This window comes from Perca flavescens, chromosome 9, assembly GCF_004354835.1.
Source record: "Perca flavescens isolate YP-PL-M2 chromosome 9, PFLA_1.0, whole genome shotgun sequence".
NCBI lineage: Eukaryota > Metazoa > Chordata > Actinopteri > Perciformes > Percidae > Perca > Perca flavescens.
The window spans coordinates 21996779-22018746 of NC_041339.1; the positions used below are offsets into that span (position 1 = coordinate 21996779).

General features: G+C 37.8%; 1 protein-coding gene across 3 annotated transcripts; it reads right to left on the minus strand.

Moving 5' to 3' along the window:
* Positions 1–1752: 1752 nt before the first annotated feature.
* LOC114560928 (5-hydroxytryptamine receptor 3A) lies at positions 1753–20534 on the minus strand. 3 transcript variants are annotated; one of them, XM_028586547.1, is made up of 9 exons: positions 20440–20534; positions 13993–14153; positions 13824–13868; positions 12935–13041; positions 12351–12520; positions 11979–12139; positions 10920–11130; positions 10009–10195; positions 1753–1888 (listed from the first exon to the last, which is right to left on the minus strand). In XM_028586547.1, the coding sequence occupies exons 1-8, from the start codon at positions 20492–20494 to the stop codon at positions 10011–10013; spliced, it is 1095 nt and encodes a 364-aa protein (XP_028442348.1). In that variant the 5' UTR covers positions 20495–20534; the 3' UTR covers positions 1753–1888; positions 10009–10010. The 3 variants fall into 3 exon arrangements, with proteins under 3 accessions (XP_028442348.1, XP_028442347.1, XP_028442346.1); XM_028586546.1 differs by lacking the exon at positions 1753–1888 and adding an exon at positions 6001–6593; XM_028586545.1 differs by lacking the exon at positions 1753–1888 and adding an exon at positions 6615–6689.
* Positions 20535–21968: the final 1434 nt, after the last annotated feature.

Consider the following 21968-nt stretch of genomic DNA (forward strand, 5'->3'; position numbering starts at 1 on the left):
CTGTGTTGTTGTTTTTTTAAGTCGCGCAGTTCAAAGATCAGACTTTTTAAGACCTGAATTTTATATTTAAGCAGGCTTACCAAAGTGTAGATATGGTCCAAACGTCAGAGAGCAGTTTTGGATATCAAAGGGAAAAGTGTAGATTACTAATCGGCAAGAGCTGACCACTCTGAGTGGCTTATCATCAAATACATGACCTGTGTTGTATAAGTAGACATAGGGAGTTTTGGGAGCTTTGTCTTCATCCATGCTGAAAAAAAAATAAATAGAAAAAAATGTTTATAACTAGTAATTAACAAATTAATCCAAGGCATTTTAAAAGCGGCGAGGAATACAAAGACAAGAAGTTATATATCACTCTCAGACAGTTCATTGTTTATCAAAATTTGTATTATATGTTTGAATAAAATGAGTTGGTCTTTTTATAGGCATACTAAAAAATAATCAATTTAAGCATACAATTGACTAAAAAGAGCTTAAAGTAGATTCCTTTCAATCAAACAACTGTGAAACTGTACCTACATGGAGGTTTACCTCTCTACTCTCAGGTTTACAGTGTAAACAGCGAAAGATTGCTTTCCAAGTGCTGACATTTCAAGTTTTTATTTTTCTCTTTTCTCTGATTTGGACAATAATTTGAAATAATTCACAGACTATTAACTTACTACTCTGCGATGTTGATGTCTGGGACCCAAAGTTGTTCTCGAGGGACAGAGACTCTTTTAGTTCCACATTCCTCCTCATCCCAGCTCAGTCCCTCTATGTTCCACTCCTACATTAAACAAAACAACACAGATGTGATGTATGGCAACCATTCCATCTATGTCACACAACAAAGAAAAATATCCCAAAAACCATCACCAACCGTCACCAAAAAAATACAAGACGTTTTGCACAAAACCCTATTTCGTCACAAGTTAATGAACAATAACAAGCCAATGAACTTTAGGTTTATTCTAGTTTAGAAACTTTTAGTCTATATCCTTGATGTTCTACTTCCGGGATTGCTCCGGTGCTGCAGGAAATTCCGCCGGATGCATGTATTGTCGCCGATTTCCGTTTCCTTCCACTTTCTTTTTTGTTGGAATTTTAAACTCCGGTGGATTTATGAGGACTATGGTTAACTGCTCCTCAGATCTCTGCAGGGTAAACTGAAACAGCTAGCTAGACTATCTGTCCAATCTGAGTTTTCTCTAGCATGACTATTTTGCAGCGGCTCCATCTGGTACTTAGCACCGCCTAAGACGATTGTGATTGGTTTAAAGAAATGCAACGGCAAATGGTCTGGCATAGCGAGACTAAGATATTTAAACAAGTAGACATGCATGTTTAATTTTAAATTATTAGAGAAATCATACAACAAATATCTGACTTTGGTGCCCCCCAGTGGTAAATTAAAAAAGATACATCTCCTAACCTTGGGTGTGCTTATTTTGTTACAAACAAAAATTAATGCAATCACATTTTGACAAAAACTCGGCACATAATGGATGTAAGAAGTCAAACACTTCCAAATGCATTGATGCTTTTGTCAGTGCACTAATGAACTTACCAGAATTTGCCATAAGAGTGTTGTTAGGGTTTGGGATTTTTCATCCTGTAGGTGAGACATGTTTTAAGCCAGTAATACAGATTAATTATGAATTTGAATCAATGACTGTTGAATTTAATTGAAAAAGTTATGTATGCTCATGTACAGGCACGAATGTGTGTTTTTGTAGACTCACCACTCCTATAATTCCCACCACAGTGATACCAATGGTTATGTTAACTGGACTTGAAAAGCTTTTTACAGGTCGCACTAGTTTTTTAGGGAATACATTCTTCTCAAGGGCATCAACCAAGGATTCAGGAGTTGGGCTGGTGCAGTTCAGTGATGCCACAAAACCTGTGTTTAAAGAGAAAGTAGAAAAAATTGTGAGATAGCTCATGTAAATACACATGGAAGTATTTAGTCCCAGTTCTTTTATTGGTATGGACACAGAAGCATTGCAGATCTTTCTTCATCTGCTGTACAGTTTGAAGTTGGCAGGGAAGTCAAGAATAGCTGTTGTTGCAATAGCTTTTTGAGTGAAAGGAATTATATTAATGAATTAAATGCAATTTAAGAAAATTGTTGACATATATTAATGTTTGTTCAAACCAGTACATTTTAAATAAGGCTTTATCATTATTGATTATTTAAAACAGGTTCCCACTGTACAGGACCAGCTTTTAACAGATCATCGTCTTTGCTTATTTTGTGGATAGTCAAAATGTCTCCCCACCTTACCTTGAAGCAGCATGAAACAAATGAAGATGAGCTCAACGGGCTTTATATCTGTCATTTTCAGTCTTTCAATCCTTTTTCATATGCCTCAGATTACAAAACAAAAATCTTAGCAGTCTGCTCGATGAGAATATGCTGTTCTGCTGAAGCAACCTTATTTTATCACTAATTCAAAGAAATGTCTGACATCCTCCAGAAGCTAATATTGACTCTAGAATATGGTAGACTGTAGCATGACTTACTGTAAACCTTTGGGGTATTCCCAGTTCCTTGCAGAGATCCTCTCATCTGATTTCTGTGTTTGCATAATAAATGTTTGGATTGTACAACAGGCTTTTGAATCATCTTCATGAGGATCAGATGCGTCAACAACTTGTATTCGTGACAGCTGAGGCCAAGGCAAACACAACAGTATGCACTTGACTAGTTTTTGTGTCAATTTACCTACTGGGGAACTGCACAAAAAGTATGCTTTGCTTAGTTATGCATGCTCACATTTCTTAATTAGCACTACAGCTCATGCTGATGGGAATGTCATGAGTTTTACAGTTTTTTTTATTATTATACACTATTGTAAATAAAATTTTGACCTGATTATTGTACAAGATAAAAGATTATTACAATTAATCTTGAGGGGGCACATAGACCATATGTCTGCAACAAATGTCATGGCAATACATGCAATAGTAGAGAGTTGTTGAGTTTCACTCAAAACCACAAATGTCAACCTCATGGTGGCACTAGAGGAAAAATTAGGGAATCTTCAAAGTCTACATTGTCTGAGAACCATGAATGTCTGAAAAAAATTTAGTGCCAGTAGATTGTGAGATATTTTACAAGGGAACATTTTGATCTGCTGGTGGCGCAAGAGAAGATCATCAAAGTCATTAAGATTCATCAGCTGTGGATCATGAATGTCTGTACAAAGTTCCATGACAATCCGTTCAATTGTAGAGATATTTTAGCCTGGGCCAAGGTGGTGGAGCACCATCCAACAGACGGACATTAGCAAATACTGGAGTTATATTTCAGTCTTGCATTATTTAGTATGGAGCATACAGGTTGAATAACAGAAGCTTGAGAATCGAACCCTGGGGGACTCCACTCAGATTTATGATCAACAATGGCGACCACATAGCCCCTGCTTTGGAGATGTGACCTAAAACCAACTGAACACAGTACCAAATAACCCAACCATACTAGAAGTGGATGCTGTGTTGGGGGTGGAAGCCAGATTGGCTTTTGTCCATCATGCTATTTACATTCAAGAAGTTAATAACATATTTCTCAATAATTTCCCCAATAAAATTAGTATTCAATAGAGTCAGAAAAGAAACGTGACAGAAACAATAAGTAATACATGTTGCCCAAGGCTTTGCTTCGCCTTCTAGTTATACAGATTGCATTTTAGTAATTTGCTACTTAAACATCCTATGAACTATCCCTGAATTTATCCTAGGCCTGGCAGATCCAGTACACCACATGCAAATGATGACCAGGGCGTAACGTGAAATGAGCAGCAGGTAGATCCGGTAAAAGCAGTAAGCCGAGGTGTCTGCTGCTGTTGTGGTGTGTAGTGTTGGGACTTCACTCTTTGGGCATTTTTCTGATGTCCTTTTTAAGAACCTTCACCATCACCTCTTGTACTCCAATTCTTCATGCTTAAATGGGGTTTCTCCTCCAACAGATCTTAGTTTACAGTGGTTCCCAACCTTATTGGCACTTTAAAGAATATTAGGTTCTTGGAAAATATGTAGCTGGGCCCAGCAGCTGGTTAGCTTATGTTAGCATAGCATAGAGATTGGAAACAGAGGGAAAGTGTCTATTATTAAAAATGATTGGTATTAAAATGATTGGTTGTGTCAATTTGTCTTTGTTCTGAAAGTATGTTGACAATAAAATACTGGCCAGACTGTTGATGAAGGTTATTTTTTTGTGCGCCGATAGAAAAGTTGAGTCAAAAAGATTAAGCTAATTAATGCTAAACTGAAGTAAGGCTGCAATTAACAATTATTTTTATTCAGAGCCGAATGGGACTTCTTGAACTTCTTGGGACTTCTTTAGTATTTATTTTTATATATTTTTTTTTTTAAAGTAAAAATGTGCCTCTGAATTGTAGTATTACAAGTACAAAGTATCAGAAAATGGAAATACTCAAATACCTCAAACCTCCAACCATCAATTGATGGCACCATCTAGTGGATATATATGACAATATTTCAATAGAACTCAACCTCAAACATTTTTATTCATCATGAACTAATGATTAAATGGCCTAAATATCATTATGTAAAGTGAAGGAAATCAAAGTTTGCCTACTATCTGCAAAACCTTTATAATGGCTTGTTTTAAGACCAGTTAAAAAAAGAATATACTTTGTAGACAATGATCTGGATGATTTAGGGTTTGAGGTATACATGTTATAATGAGAGGCAACCTACAGTATACAGTTTTGATTTCAGAAACAATTAAAAAAAGATTTTTTTAGGTTGTAGCCTTGTCACCATTAAACATGGTTATAATGCACATTTAGTTCCCTCATTAAAACAAGTTTGTTGGTGTGTTTTAATAGAAATCTCAAACAAATGAAGGAAGTTCTCAAACTCATATCTTAAATTGCAATATTGCAAATGTGTTTAGACCTGCACTTTTACTACTATTATTTTAAAAGCCTTCATGAACAATTACCTGCCCCGTAACATTTGATCCTCACAAATACTGTAAATAAATAAACTGGACAAAACATGCGCACACATATATATATTGTTGCATTTGGATCTACTACTAATATACCTAGGACAGCACAGGACTTGTTGTTCCACACCTCCGGTAACCACTCACCCATCTTATTTTTTAACAACTCCACCTGTGGGAGCTTCAATCTGTTCTGTTCTCCAGCATTATGTGCTCTGCTGTTGAACTATGGGCAATTTTTGGTTTTATGCTATTCTTAAAATCAGTAGAGATATATCAGATTTAAAGCACAAACACAGTTAGGCCCTACAGGTGGTTTATTACAAGTTAGTTGTTCTTTTCCCCTGTGAATGCTGACTGGCTTTTAAAATACATTTCAATGTTTACAGCTGCCATGTGCATATTCTTTAGTGCATGTTTTTAAGATTGACTGTTTATCCCTAGTTTAAATACGCAATAACATATGTAGGCCTGCTGCTTGGTGTAGATCCTAAGCTGTATTAGATTTAATACAAATGACATTGAAAATAAATCAGTGTGATGGTCATATTATCAGAATTTAAAACAACTTCTACCAAATGACAAACATTCTTCTTCATCACCAGCAGGCCAACTGCTTTTTCTTTTTTATTAGCCATACAGCCATGTGGTTTTGAGTGAAACTCAAACATCTCTCAATAACTGTTGGATGGATAGCTATATGATTTGGTGCAAACATTCATGTCCCTCTCAGGATGAATTGTAAGAACTTTGGTGAATCCTTAACTCTTTATCTAATGTCATCATCAAGTCAACATTTTCCATGACCAAATATTTGCTAAATTAATGACATCAGCCTCAGCTTTACGTTGTGTTTAGTGCTAATTGAAAACATGTTAGCATGCTATCCTATTGGGAATAGTGACAAAAATGTAAAAAAAAAAAAAACATTGCAAAAAGCAACAAAAGTGACAAAAAAGACGAACAAAAAGTTGGGAAAAACGTTTTTATTTCAAATTTTGACCCAGAAAAACAAAACTTTGCATGGTTGACGGGAAGGCAACACAAGGGTTTAAAACATTTGTTTTCAGAGGGGCTTTTAGACATAAGGTTAAGGCTTTTTTATGAAATGGAGTAGCCAATATTTTTTAATTAGAGTAGACTGATTATTTTATGTGATACATTTGTTTAGCAACTTTTGCCACCATTTTGGTTGGTGGCAGACAGTAGTCAATGCAAGGACAAATTAAGGCATGTAAAGCTAAAACCCCATCTATATATATGAAAATCCATGTTCTTCAAATCTTTGACAAATACAACTCTCAAGATCCAGAAACTTACATTGTCTTCCTTGACAGAATTATCAACATGTGCCACATCTCAGAATACAGCATATAAACTGCTGATATGTCAATCATGCATATTACGCTTTGCTTAAATCATGCTGCATAATGGTTGCTCCAGAGACATATGATGGTGATGAAGCTGACAGCGATGAAGACAATGTACAAGCCAAACAGCAGACGGTCGATCACTATCCCGATTATTTGCCATTCCTGCGAGGTTTCACTCCCCTGGAAGTGTTTGTCTACCTGGAGGCGTATGGCCAGGAGATCTCTGCTCAGCTTCCTCAGTTCATCCAGGGCCGGCTCTGGGGGGGGGTTGGGGGAGGGGTTTACTGGAGGTGTATCACCAAAGACGGGCTGAAGCTGAATCGCTGAGATGTCGGTGTTGCTGAAATTCTTCGCTGGTTTTGTCAAAAAAAGGGACAAGCTTGTTTGAATTCTATTTAGTCATCATGTAAAACTTATGCTGCCTGAAAATGTCAAAAGTCTAAATAACACCTAGATTATTAAATGGCCATGAGAAATAGTTATTTCTTATTGGCTGGCAGGGGCTCATTACAATTATCATCAGGACACCTCAAACATATACTTTCAGTGCATATGATAAGCATAAACAATGGCTAATCATGACAGCAATACTTTCAATACATTCCTAACCATCTTTAGTACATTTATTGTCACAATTTGTAACCTTTCAAGTCCACTGTGGCACAGTCTTGCTCTGTGGCCACTGGTCTAGTGCACGGGGTCTTCAAGGTTTTTTAAGCCAAGGACCCCTTAAGTAAAAGAAAGACGGCTCAGGGCTGCCCTACTACATATATTGTTTAAAATTAAGTTGCATATTAAAGGTGCTCTAAGTGATGTGACGCGTTTTTTTAGGCTACAACATTTTTTGTCACATACATATAGCTGCCGGTCCCCTGAACACACTGTAAAAAAACGCATTCTCTGTAGACAGCCTGGGCTCCACAAACGGCAACAAAAACAAAGTGCGCCAACCTGTCCCATGAACCATAACAAACAGTGTTCCTGCCAATAACTGACAAGAAGGAGTTGGTTGAGTCATGAATACGCATTGTGGAAGTAGCCTATGTGCTAATGCTGCTGCAGTGATGGCTCAACCAGCTCCTTCTTGTCAGTTATTGGCTGGAACACTGGGGCAGGTTGGCACAGTTTGTTTTTGTTGCCATTTGTGGAGCCTGAGCTGTCGACAGAGACCGCGTTTTTTTACAGTGTGTTCAGGGGACAGGCAGCTAGCAGATAGTGAGGAGATGTTTGCTGTATGTGGCAAAAAAAATTTGTAGCCTAAAAAACACGTCACATCACTTAGAGCACCTTTAAGCTGGGCCTACAATAACGTGTAGGGTGGCCTAAAGCCTTTATACATACATATTTAGTGCATAGAATATGCTAATAAAATAATAATTGTTGGCATGGTTTTATAAATCATGTTTTAAGGTAAAAAATACATGTGGCACAGTGAATCCTTAGAATTAACTGTATCTATGGATCTTAGTGACTAATTTAGCTATGGGCCAGTAAGCCTATCATCAGTGGAGTTGATTCATACAGAGCCCTCCTGGGGTCAGCTGATAAAAAAAACTAAACCGTGCGCACAGATTCATAATCTGTGCTCTCGGTTTTATAAATGTAAATTAGAAAGATATTCACAGATTCTAACTTCTGGGATCAATTCTCTATAGCGAAATGTTATTAAATCACAAACGACGCATCTTTCCTAATAGTATTAAGGTTAACAATGAGCAAACTCATTTTCATCAAAACGAGCTGTCCTCCGACCTGGAGAAATAACATTATTGGTCGCTTTCCCTCAAAATTGTAAATACCAGAGGGGCTTTTAGACATAAGGTTAAGGCTTTTTTATGAAATGGAGTAGCCAATATTTTTTAATTAGAGTAGACTGATTATTTTATGTGATTTATGATTCTCTTATTTTAGAATGCTTTTAAACCTTGGATGATCTGTATTATATGTTATTGTCTTTGACCTGAAATAGGTCTTCGTTATGTGTTGCATGTTTTAACACCAAGGACCATGTTGGAAATAAGTGTTTACACTTTAACATGCTATCCTTTGGATTATGTTTGTCAAATCCAAAATAAATCAAATCAAATCAAAATATTAATTTAATGATTAAATAAGGTAATGTCTCCAAACTTATTTTTAAAAGTAAGTGCTGTAGTACAACTACAAGGAGACAAGTTATAATTGAGGTAAGTTTGGAGAAACACTACCTTATTTAAACATTAAATTAATAGATAGTTTTGTGTCGGTGTTGTAGTTTGTAGATAGTCCCTAAGCACTCGTCCTACTGCAGTCTCACCGCCAGCTGCTCATAAGACCAATAATGTTATTTCTCCAGGTGGGAGGATGGCTCGTTTTGATGAAAATTAGTTTTTAGCTCGTTGTTAACCTTACTACTTTAGGAAAGATGCGTTGTTTGTGATTTAATAACATTTCGCTATAGAGAATTGATCCCAGAAGTTAGAATCTGTGAATATATTTCTAATTTTGCTTACGTTTATAAAACCAAGAGCACAGATTAGGAATCTGTGCGCACGGTTTAGTTTTTTTTTTCATCAGCTGACCCCAGGGGGCTCCGTAGATTCACAAATTGTGAGGCGGATTTATATTTGCTAATACTATTGCAAATAATATGTTGGATTCATATATATATATATATATATATATATATATATGAATATAGATAGATAGATAGATAGATAGTTACTTTATTGATCCCCAAGGAATTAACAATAATTTGGTGGCCCCTCAAGCAGTAATTCTGAGGACCCCCTGTTGAAGATCTCTGGTCTAGTGCGACAGTTTCTTTATTTGTCTTTATTTCAGTGTCTTATTTCTTGAAAGTTTGGGGTTTTCTGTTCATGTTCCTGATTTTGTTTACTGTGTTATTTCGAGTTGCTTTCCATGGTGTTCCTTATGTGTTTCTGTAGCCCTGCATGTTTCCCTTGTACACCTGTTTTGTGTCTAGCCTCGTCAGCATGCCTTGTGTTGCCAGTCCTCGTTGTCTGTGACCCAATCAGTGTTTCCCTCATTAATCCTGTTTCCTGTCCAATCACAGCTGTGCCTCGTCTTCTGATTAGCTCCATGTGTATATTTACTTTTGTCAGTGTGTGTGTCGTAAATCTTCTGTTGCCTATGTTGTTCTGTCTTAGTTTTCCAGTTTGTAGTCCTTGGAGAACAAATAGTTTGGTCTTTAGTTCTTGTTGCTGTCCTGCTTGCTTTTGGGTCCACACCTTCACCAACCCTGACACACTGCTTGTGCAGGACATACTGTGCAGGCCTACCTCAGATCCCCAACACCCTGAGTCAGATGTAACCAAGTATTATGATTGAGAAGACTTTAGTTGGTCAAAGGAAGCAGAACTTGTCAGACAAAGAGACCTAGCTCTAAAGGTAGACAACTCGATTTAGAGAGAGGAAAGGTAATCTTTTAAATAAAACTTTGGTTGACAAAGTTAAAGCACTTTTGACAGGCCTGGTATTTCATATATACAGTATTAGTGTATATACTGTAGTTTTCACAAGTAGTCCTATCAATTATTTAGTCAATTAAATGTCACTTGGTGCTACAAAGGATCTCACCACCAACTCCCTGCAAACTGGGGGTCAACCTAAATAAATTGTCTTGTCAAACTTTTCATGTATTTTAGTTAATGTTAATTGATAATAATATACCTCTAAGAGATGGGTTGAGGAAGATGATTTGGTTGCTCTTTTTCTTCCTTGGGAGAAAAACGAGCCAGCGAGCCAGCGAGGTACCGCACCGCACTGTACTGGCTGGAGCTGCACTGGATATTAGTGATCAACACCGTCTCCAACAGGCTGGCCACCATCAGAGCGAGGCTGATGGAGAAGAAAACGTCTGCAGGAAACAAAAACAGGAAGGATTCAGTACTCCTTTCATTAAGTATACTGTTTCTTTTCATGCATGCCAGTAACCATTTTAACCATCTTCAGTCATACATATAATCTTATTTAGGAAATGCTGTTTACATTGAAGCCTGAGAAACCTGTTATTCATCTCCTTGTATACATGATTCTAACAGTTTTTGGGATTCCGATAATCTGAATGGACCACAACCACTAAAGTGTTTTAAACAGGGTGGAACCCAGTGGCAGGTTGGCATTCTGGTTGTAGAGCTGCTGTGGAAGATCTAGTTTCTCAGAGCACAAACCCATCCCCATCACCCCTGGGCACAAATTAGAATTTAAATTTAGAATTACATTTTTGGACTTTTATTCATGATGGACATCAGGGATAATGATATCCCTGCTAAGCGTAAGTCAGACGGAATCTAAAAATGATCATCAAATATCATATATATGTGTTCATATTTGAGATATGAATTGTGATGCAACTTGCGGCAATATCCAGAAATTTAAACAACAAACACTTTCCTCCCTTATACCACTGAGTTGCCTGCGTGTGTGTGTGTGTGTGTGCGCGCGCGTGTGTGTGTATAAACTGAGCAGCTCATGAGAGCTTCAGAAGCATATGTGCAGCAATGCATTTTATAAAGATGAATGCATGTTCCTTCAACCTTCTCTGAAATAAAATCAGTAACATTATCACAGGTGTCATTCACTGATGAGAGGTGTTGTCTCCCCAGTGACAGGCAGCAGGTCGTTCATGATGAGCAGGAAGACGGTGTAGCCCAGGATGAGGGTCATCTTGAAGGAGGAGCGGTCCACAGTCTGGGGATGCAGCAGGAAGCTGAAGAGGTCCACTGTGATGAGGAAGCAGCTGGGGATCAGCAGGTTCACCACATAGAGCACTGGCCTACGTCTCAGAATGATCTTGGGAAGAGACACAGGTAGGCCTCAACATTTTAGTCAGACTTATAGTCATGGCATGTATCTTCATTTCTTTCTGAACTCGTATGCAAAAAGAATTATCTTGTCACATTGAAAGTGTGTTATCCTGCAAACATTTTTTAGAGGGATTTTTATGGCATTTTAAAAGCCAGAATAATAAAAATAATCAGTCCAAACCATGAGTCCAAGCCCCCCAGTGCACTACCCTTTCAGAAAAGATGTTTGGATTATTTAGACAATTCCTCTTTTATCTACTGTTAAGTCAACTGTTCAATTATGTATATAAAATAATGAAATAAATCATGCAGGGGACATGGCCTTGGTGCCCTTAATGGCAGCTATGGCCCTGAATACAACCAAATATACAATTAAGTTGTTCTCATTGACATATGTTTCTGTAAAACAGAGTATGTAGCGTGTTCACTCTAGAAAAGTGACATAAAAAGAAAGTACTCACAACAGTGTGTTAAGAAACACCTGATGTGCGTGTGTGTGATCTTTATAGACACTATTCTCCAACAATCAAAAGAAAATGAAGTTTTCCTCACAGCTGGAAAAAAAATTTAAATTATTCTGGATGGTGATGAAACTGCTAAAGGAACACAATACAAACATTTTTGGGATTATCTTTTAGCTTTCTCATTGCGTTGTGTCATTTCCTGTTTGTATAAAATGGTTAAGTATGTTAATACTTCTATACTCACAGCTACATCTGTATACTATGATTACTCTATACTGTATGCACGCAGCATGGTGGAGAATTATGTTCAGCTATTACAATTCAAAATACGTGTTTATAATATATAATTAGAATAGTTAAAAGTGCTTACATAGTATTTGATCTCAGAGTAGCTTCCTCCATGTAATGTCAAGGTAGAAGGAGCTACACTGATCCCTGCGAGCTCCCATTCCCCATTGGTCTGCAACACATCTTGGGACTCCTTTAGGATCTCTTCAGACGTGAGGCCTTGAATCATCCTCATGTCCGTAGCTTGAATAACATTTAAATGTACAGTTTGGTTTGGAGTTATTAGATGCCGCAAATTAAGTTTGTGTTAATATCCAACAATATTTCAACACTTCAAAGGGCCAGCTGATTTTACATAGCTACATTGTATCCTGTGGTGTTTTTTTTTTTTTAAGTCACACAGTTCAAAGATCAGACTTTTTAAGACCTGAATTTTATATTTAAGCAGGCTTACCAAAGTGTAGATATGGTCCAAATGTCAGAGAGCAGTTTTGGATATCAAAGGGAAAAGTGTAGATTACTAATTGGCAGGAGCTGACCACTCTGAGTGACTTAACATCAAATACATGACCTGTGTTGTATAAGTAGACATAGGGAGTTTTGGGAGCTTTGTCTTCATCCATGCTGAAAAAAAAATAAATAGAAAAAAATGTTTAACTAGTAATTAACAAATTAATCCAAGGCCTTTTAAAAGCAGCGAGGAATACAAAGACAAGAAGTTATATATCACTCTCAGACAGTTCATTGTTTATTACAATTTGTATTATATTTTTTGTATTGGTCTTTTTATAGGTATACTAAAATATAATCAATTTAAGCATAACATTGACTAAAAAGAGCTTAAAGTAGATTCCTTTAAACTCCAAATTATCAAACAACTGTGATACTGTACCTACATGGAGGTTTACCTCTCTACTCTCAAGTTTACAGTGTAAACAGCGCAAGATTGCTTTCCAAGTGCTGACATTTCAGGTTTTAAAAGGCTCTTTTCTCTGATTATGACAATAATTTGAAAGAATTCACAGACTATTAACTTACTACTCTGCGATGTTGATGTCTGGGACCCAAAGTTGTTCTCGAGGGACAGAGACTCTTGTAGTTCCACATTCCTCCTCATCCCAGCTCAGTCCCTCTATGTTCCACTCCTACATTAAACAAAACAACACAGATGTGATGTATGGCAACCATTCCATCTATGTCACACAATAAAGAAATATATCCCAAAAACCTTCACCAACGTCACCATTATTTTAGGGAAAAAAAAAAATACAAGACGTTTTGCACAAAACCTTATTTCGTCACAAGTTAATGAACAATAACAAGTCAATGAACTTTAGGTTTATTCCAGTTTAGAAACTTTTAGTTTATATCCTTGATGTTCTACTTGCGGGATTGCTCCGGTGCTGCAGGAATTTCCGTTTCCTTCCACTTTCTTTTCTGTCGGAATTTTAAACTCCGGTGGATTCATGAGGACTATGATTAACTGCTCCTCAGATCTCTGCAGGGTAAATTGAAACAGCTAGCTAGACTATCTGTCCAATCTGAGTTTTCTCTAGCATGACTATTTTGCAGCGGCTCCGTCTGGTACTTAGCACCGCCTAAGACGATTGTGATTGGTTTAAAGAAATGCAACGGCAAATGGTCTGGCATAGCGAGACTAAGATATTTAAACAAGTAGACATGCATGTTTAATTTTAAATTATTAGAGAAATCATACAACAAATATCTGACTTTGGTGCCCCCCAGTGGTAAATTAAAAAAGATACATCTCCTAACCTTGGGTGTGCTTATTTTGCTACAAACAAAAATTAATGCAATCACAATTTGACAGGTGCTATAATCACAGAAAAATCTGCACATAATGGATGTAAGTAGTAAAACACTTCCAAATGTATTGACGCTTTTGTGGGTGCTCTTAGGAACTTACCAGAATTTGCCATAAGAGTGTTGTTAGGATTTGGGATTTTTCATCCTGTAGGTGAGACATGTTTTAAGCCAGTAATACAGATTAATTATGAATTTGGATCTGTTGAACTTAATTGAAAAAGTTATGCATGCTCATGTACAGGCATGAATACATGTTTTTGTAGAATCACCACTCCTATAATTCCCACCACAGTGATACCAATGGTTATGTTAACTGGACTTGAAAAGCTTTTTACAAGTCGCACTAGTTTTTTAGGGAATAAATTCTTCTCAAGGGCATCAACCAAGGATTCAGGAGTTGGGCTGGTGCAGTTCAATGATGTCACAAAACCTGTGTTTAAAGAGAAAGTAGAAAACAAAATTTGTGAGAGAGTTCATATAAATGCACATGGAAGTATTTAGTCCCAGTTCTTTTATTGGTATGGACACAGAAGCATACCGGATCTTTCTTCGTCTGCTGTACAATTTGAAGATGGCAGGGAAGTCAAGAATAGCTGTTGTTGCAATAGCTTTTTGAGTGAAATGAATGATCCTGTTTTTTTTCCCCCCATGACAACAGGCTAATTATATTGAAAAAACAAACGGTCATTATTGCATTGAGTGGGTGCACTTGATTTTTCGTGGCTGGGTGGATCATGGCCACCACATAGACTCCTCTTACCTTCTTAAAATAGAGTATGAAAAGATAATAAACATGTGACCCCGAGATAATGAGAAAAAATAAATTATTACGACTATAGCTTTTCTTGGCTTCGATAGTTTGGTAGGAGAACAATGCACATATTCTAGGGCTTCAGTCACTAAATTGCCTCTGAATACATATGAAAATAAAATAAGGGTTTTAAGTTGTAACTAATTGCTTTATTAATTGTTAATAAACCAAAAAGCCAGATAGTTTGTCCACAACCTGGCAACTAAAGCATTGTTCCTATTAATTACTTACAACTATCAACTATTAGTAAATAACACATTCATTATAGCTTACCTTTGCATGCATAATAAAGGCATAAAAATCCCCCAAAATAAAATAAGTAAAGCCATTAACAACTTATAAATTGTTTATAAATGGTGCCTTATTAGATAGGTAGTAAGGTACTGTTTTTAAATCAGATTGCTTTGATATAGGGATGCACCGAATCCAGGATTCGTCTGAATATTGGGCTTTTTGACGGGGTTCAGATTCTGCCGAACCTTAGAATTCTTTTCCACCGAGCCCTAAGCTTGCACTAAACGCGCTTCGCTGGTCGACGTAATGACGCCGCCGTTGATTACGGGAAGGTGTTTACGTAGGTGTAACGTTCAATGCAGTAGGCTGTGAGAAAGTGAAAATGGAACTTGTGAGCAGAAAAAGTGTTGTTTATGTGGCAGTACTCAGTCAAAAGAAGGCGATTCAAGTCAAGCTACATGTTCAATTTGCAATGCTGATTTGTCTTGTGGTGGCAAGGACCCTAAACAACACACAACATCGCCGCTGTTAAAATATTTCCGTATGAAACATCCGAAAGAATACGAGTTGTGCATGAAGGAATCAAGTCAAAGCAGTCAAAATGCAGCAACTTCAGGTACGGCAAAGGAAGGACAGTCACAGCTAAAAACTTGTGTTAACCAGACGTTGTTTACTACATTAATGTGTTTACTGTGTTAATGGACTGAGGATGGGAGTAGGATTTGGTATGCGGTTTTGTATTTGGGCAGAATCTTAACCAGTGTATTCGGTATTTGGCCGAACTCCAAAAATCTGGATTTGGTGCATCCCTAATTTGATAATCTTTTAATAACCAAAATAAACTTTTAAATAAAGTACAGCATAGTAGTAGAACATCAAGGATATAGACTAAAAGTTTCTAAACTGGAATAAACCTAAAATTCATTGACTTGTTATTGTTCGTTAACTAACAAAATAAGATTTTGTGAAAAACGTCTTGTATTTTTTTTTCCTAAAATGATGGTGATGGTTTTTGGGATATTTTTCTTTGTTGTGTGACATAGCTGAAATGGTTGCCATAAATCACATCTGTGTTGTTTTGTTTAATGTAGGAGTGGAACATAGAGGGATTGAGCTTGGCAACGAGACGCGCAGCGCTCCTCTGTTTGAGCGACTTGTGATTGAAGGCTATAGATAATATATTTAATTATATTATACATCATTTACCGACACTACCAACAGTGGCAATGGGTCTGGAGATATGGACAATTGCAAATCTGCATTTGCAGACGCTAAAACCCAATCTGCTTCAAGATATGAGAGTTATGATGGGACCATCTCAATCGAAAAATCACGAAACGCATCTATGCCAGACCTTCTGAAGCTATAAGCTTGCCAGTCAATAACAACAGGCCAACTGGATCTTATACCAAAAATCCGGTTGAGGAAAAGGATACAGAGGAAACGAGGGTCGAGAGGCGGAATTAGGAACAGGTTAAGAAGATGAGGACGTAAGCTACCATTACCTGCTTTCACTCAGTCAAATGTGCGATCCCTGCGCAATAAGATGGATGAACTTTCCGCACTGGTTAAGCTTGATTCAGACTATAGAAACACAAGTTTATTTTGTTCCACTGAAACGTGGTTGTCTGTGGACATTGCATTAAACCTTAATGGGTTCACATTAATTCGCTATGATCGGACACGAACAGAACAGAGAAATCAGTCGGGGGCGGTCTTTGCATGGCTGTTAATGACAGGTGGGCAACGAACTACACTGTTCGTGAGAGGCACTGCTCTCGCCACTATGAAATTATGGTGGTGTCATTTCGTCCCCACTATCTAATCTACCCCATGAATTCCAACAAATAACTGTGATCCTTGTTTATGTACCTGGCCCTGACAGTGAACTTGCATCAGAACGCATTTCAGAACTTAATTACACGAACAAAATGGAGCAGAGGTTCACCAGGGGAGATGTGAGGGATGCCTGGAAGTGTCTTAACACCATGATGGGCAGGACTCAGAATGCTGGCACGATCCAAACCCCAGATCCTGCTGCCTTTGCAGAGGAACTGAATACTTTCTATGCCAGGTTCACAATGCAGATCCTGTCTCCATTCTACCAAAGCTCCTGGCCCAGATGGACCGAAGGGACGCATGTTAAAGGAGTGTGCACCTCAGCTAGCTGGTGTGATGACACAACTTTTCCAACTGTTCCTTGATGCCAGCTTTGTACTCAGGGTGTGGAAGGAAACTACCATCATACCTGTTCCCAAATGATGTCAAATGTCAAAGCGATGAACGACTTCAGACCTGTGGCGCTTACCTCCATCCTCTGCAAATGCATGGAGAGAGTTGTTGCAGATGAAATCATCACCATGGTCTGCGAGAGCTTGGACCCACTACAGTTTGCTTATGAATCAAAGCGAGGTGTAGAGGATGTCAGCCTGACTCTTCTGGACACTGTAACAAGACTCTCCCAACTCCTTTGTCAGGATCTTATGTATGGATTTCTCATCTGCATTCAATACGGTGAACAGCAACACTCTTCTGCACTGCCTCCAACAGCTGCAAGTTAACCCAATCTATACAAATGAGATCACCTGCAGAAGCAACGGACTCAAGCTATTTAAGTATGTGGATGACATGGCCTTGGTGACCAACCTCAATGATGACGACTCACTGTCCAATTACAAGCAGTATGTCAACACAATGGCACTTTGGTTCAAGAGAAGCTCACTGGAGCTTAACATCACCAAGACCAAGGAACTGTGTTGCCATAGGGACCGACTGCTTGATACTCCTCATCCACTATCCACACCATTGAGACTGGTAGAGCAAGTAGTGGAACAGGTTGAAAGTTTCAAGTACCTTGGTACTTTGATTGACCACCGTCACACCTTCTCCCTGCATGTTGAAAAGGCCCAAAAGCGCATATGTCTCCTCAGAAGGCTTAAAGAATTTGAAGTGAGACAGGACATTCTATCCAGAGTATACCAGTCACTGATAGTCTGTCATCGCTTTCAACATCACATCTTGGTACAGATCCTACCAAACAAATGCAAGAGAAAGCTGGCTAGGATAGCCAGGCAAGCCATTAAGATCACCACAAAAACAGCCATCTGATCTTTATATACAAGCAGTGGAAAGAAAATCCAACTTCATCATCCAGGATGCCTCCCACCCCTTCCACCAAAGCTTTGAGCGATTACCATCAGGAAGAAGGTTCAGAGTGCCTCTGGCTAAAAAGTAATTATACAACAAATCTTTCATTCCCAATGCAATACATATACAAAACTCAGGCTACTGACACATCACACACACTCTGCCTTCAAACAAAAGAAAATGTTCTAACATGGCAACATATTAGACAATAAAGCTTTTTGAATCTTGAATGAGGAGGAATGTGGAACTACAAGAGTCTCTGTCCCTCGAGAACAACTTTGGGTCCTTTTTAAAAATGCAATTTAAGAAAACTTTCAAACCAGTTTGTTCAAACCAGTACATTTAAAAAAAGTATTTATCATTATTGATTATTTAAAAAAAAGGGTTAGACCTGAATATTGTTACTGATCAGGGTAAAACAATTGAGGTAGTTTCATCTTATAAATATTTAAGATTTTTAATTGATTTTCTTTTAAGCTTCATATACAGAACCTAGTAAAAAGTTTAAATTGAAGCTAGGAATTTTTCTTTAGGAACAAATCTTGTTTTACTTTTTCTGCCAGAAAAAGACTAGTCGATGCCACATTTCTCTCTATTATTGATTATGGTGATCTGTTGTACATGAATGCCCCATCAAAGTGTCTTCAGATGTTGGATGCTGTGTATCATGGAGCTTTAAGGTTTATTTCAAATGTCAGACCCCTCACTCATCACTGTACACTTTACTCCACAGTGAATTTGCCCTCTCAAATCGCCAGCTTACTCACTTTTATGTGTTCATATACAAAGGCATTTTAGGCAGGCTCCCATGTTACATATCTGAATTTCTTTCTTTTACACAGAGTACTTATGGTTTATGGTCCAAGAACACTATCTCATTGAATGTACCTGAAGCCCAGACAGAGTTGTTTAAAAAGGCTTTCATGTTTGCTGCACCTTCTACTTGGAGTGACCTACAGAAAACACTCAAACTACAGTGTCTAATTTCCTTAAATGATTTTAAAGGTTATGTTAAAACCATAGAACATGAGTCCATCCATACGTGCAAATATTTTAACTAATGGCACTTTAATTGAAATGCACTTGCGTTGTCTTTGCCTCTTTTTGTTCGTTTGTTTTGTGATTATAAATTGTTTTTATATGTAACTAACTTGTTCTGCTGTCTTGGCCAGGTCGCTCTTGAAAAAGAGATTTTATATATCAATGATACTAACCTGGTTAAAGGTACAATATGTAACATTTCTGCTTTAAAATGTCTAAAAATGACCATACCTATGTTATATATTTTTATGAGTTGTGTTCTTACACTATCCCAAATGTTTCCACCAAATGTCAAACCCAGAGAAATCTGTTATTTTATTTTCAGACACGGCACATTTCCTTCCATCATATAACCTTTCACCCTCCAGTTACTCTAAATTCCGTCAGAACACTGGCACCAAGATGATACGTTCAGGAGTAATTGTAAATCATACAATGTCGCAGAAAAAAAAATACTTGTAACCGTAATACTGCTTTTTTTTTTTTGCCATACAGCATCATTTTGTGATTAATTACATCGCACTTTTTATCACAGTAATACAACAGAGACCTTATCTATTTTGAAAGTTCAATATCGATACCAGCTTGACGTTACTACAATGTGCTAACGTTGATGCTAATGTTTTGTGGGTAACATTATGAGGTTACATCGTTCAACACGCTAATAAAGTTATTTTTAGTATGACTGTTTCGACCACAGCTAACAGGACTGAGCTAACCCACGAATAACTTCACTAGTAACGTTAACATTAGCTGTATAGATAGACGATTAATCTAATGCTAATTTAGCCAAAGTAGCACACCCGGTCTGTCTGCCTCACTCCCCCGGCGCAGAGAGACTCAGTCGGGATGACAGCTGACAACAGCACCGGGACATATAGCTAGCTAGTTACCATTAGCCCCCAGTCAGCTATCAGCCACTTACTTTCATTACAGCAACCCCCGGCCAGAACTTATCTCCAGTGCCTGGTGCTTACGACGCTAACGGTAGTTTAATTAAACGTCGGAAAACAGACTATATCAGACCCAGCACCGAGTCACAACAGCGGTCATCCATAGCGGTAGCTAGCTACATCTCTCTACTGTTAGCTTGCTGGCTCACTAGCTAACTGGCCAGCTACAAATAAAAATCTAATCAAGAAAAACGTAATTATGTTGGGGAAACTGCAGCTATTTTATTACAATAACATGAATTAACCTTACTAAATGTAACGTGAATAAACTTGAATGGGCAAACTCGTCCGTGAACTGATGCATTCTAACCAGCAGCAAAGGTGTTTAACACTAAAAACTCCCATAATTCCACGCAACTTCCCAACGTCATCAAAAGTCCAGTTTTACCGTCGATTGTTTTGGTTGAGAGACCCCTAGCGGCAGAAAGTTACATATTGTACGTTTAAATAAAGGTTAAATAAAAATAAAAACAATACTAATTTTTTTTTCTCCTAATTTTGTGGATATTCAAAATGTCTCCCCACCTTACCTTGAAGCAGCATGAAACAAATGAAGATGATCTCATTGGGCTTTACATCTGTCATTTTCAGTCTTTTAATCCTTTTTCATGACATGTGCCTCAGATGACAAAACAAAAATGTTAGCAGTCTGCTCAATGAGATTGATGTCACTTCTATTGATGTTCAAAGTAAACACCAAACAAAACAGAGCAAGCTCGCCCCTTCCCCCATGTTTTCTTAACTGTCATGACTAACTGTCACTAACCCCCACCCCTTTCCCCAACCATCTTGTCGGTAATTGGCTGGAATTTGGTTTGTTGTATTTTGGTGCATAGCCTGGGGTCCGTTTCAGGAAGGAGGTTTAACAAACTCAGAGTCTAACCCTAACTCTGAGTTGATTTACCCTGAGATGGGAAACTCTGAGTTTTCGGTTCCAGAACAGCTGATTTGAGTTGGTTCAATCAACTCAGAGTAGGTTCACTCAGAGTAAAGCGAGTGCACCACCACTATAAAAAGGCAGCATGAATGGAGCCATGATACTACGATTCACCATGGCAACAACCACAAACGATTGGTCGACGGAAATGCACATACACATACAGCGAGTTTGAACATATATTTCATTAAAAAAGCAACACAGCGGCTGCTGCAAAAGCGAATTTGCGTGGGATAAAATTGCTGCAAGAGTAAATGCGTAAATTCCGTTATAGTGTAATATCATATTTAATCATAAGTATAATATTACTGGTGAAATAGTATTGAACCTATAATCTATTTCATTTAGGTGTGATCCTGCGGGCGAAAAGGTCCTAGGCCTACTAATCCCATTCTGAGGCTGCAGCACCATTATTAACAAAATTATAAGTAATAATCTTTTATTTAAAAGGGTTTACATCATTCACCTGCAATCCTGTGGAAGTCCTTTTTAATGGCTCTTAATGGTTTATGTCCAGGGAACACTACAAAAACGTATTAATAAAACATTTCAGAGTGAGTCACATTCTTCTGATGGCGCTTTGACACAGTGGCTTTACTAATATGCTCTGCATCATGTTGTAAAGAAAACTGCCGTTTACAAAAAAAAACTTAATGTGCTAATCTGCTGGGATGTATGAGCATATCGATGATGGGTGACTTTAGTGATATAAGAACGGATAAAGTTATGTAGGCTACATAACTGATAGACAGGGAAGGAAAATGATACCGCTCAAGTAGGTTAGTGACCGCGCATTGCCCGTACCCCTCCTCCATGCAGTTGCTAGTGGCCAAGGAGTACACGCATGATTAAAAAAACATAATGGACTCTTCAGAAGAGGTAATTATCTTCACTCAAGTTTCTGCGCGCAAAAGTCCCTGGAGGACACCATTTTCTAAACATAGCAGTACTGAGAAATACAGAGAGTTTTGTGGAGCTGATAGTCTTAATTAGCTTTGTAGCAACTCATTTGGCAATGTTTTGAATGCAACAGATGTTCATTAATATCAAAAAGTTAATTTGCCTATTTTGTGGATAGTCAAAATGTCTCCCCACCTTACCTTGAAGCAGCATGAAACAAAT

Coding starts and splice junctions, on each gene's coding strand:
- LOC114560928 (XM_028586547.1), bottom strand. CDS start 20,494: ATGACAGATGTAAAGCCCAATGAGATCATCTTCATTTGTTTCATGCTG. Junction 13,869..13,992: donor TGGTGGGAATTATAGGAGTG/GTGATTCTACAA, acceptor TCTCACCTACAG/GATGAAAAATCCCAAATCCT. Junction 12,140..12,350: donor TGGACCATATCTACACTTTG/GTAAGCCTGCTT, acceptor ATGTTATTCAAG/CTACGGACATGAGGATGATT.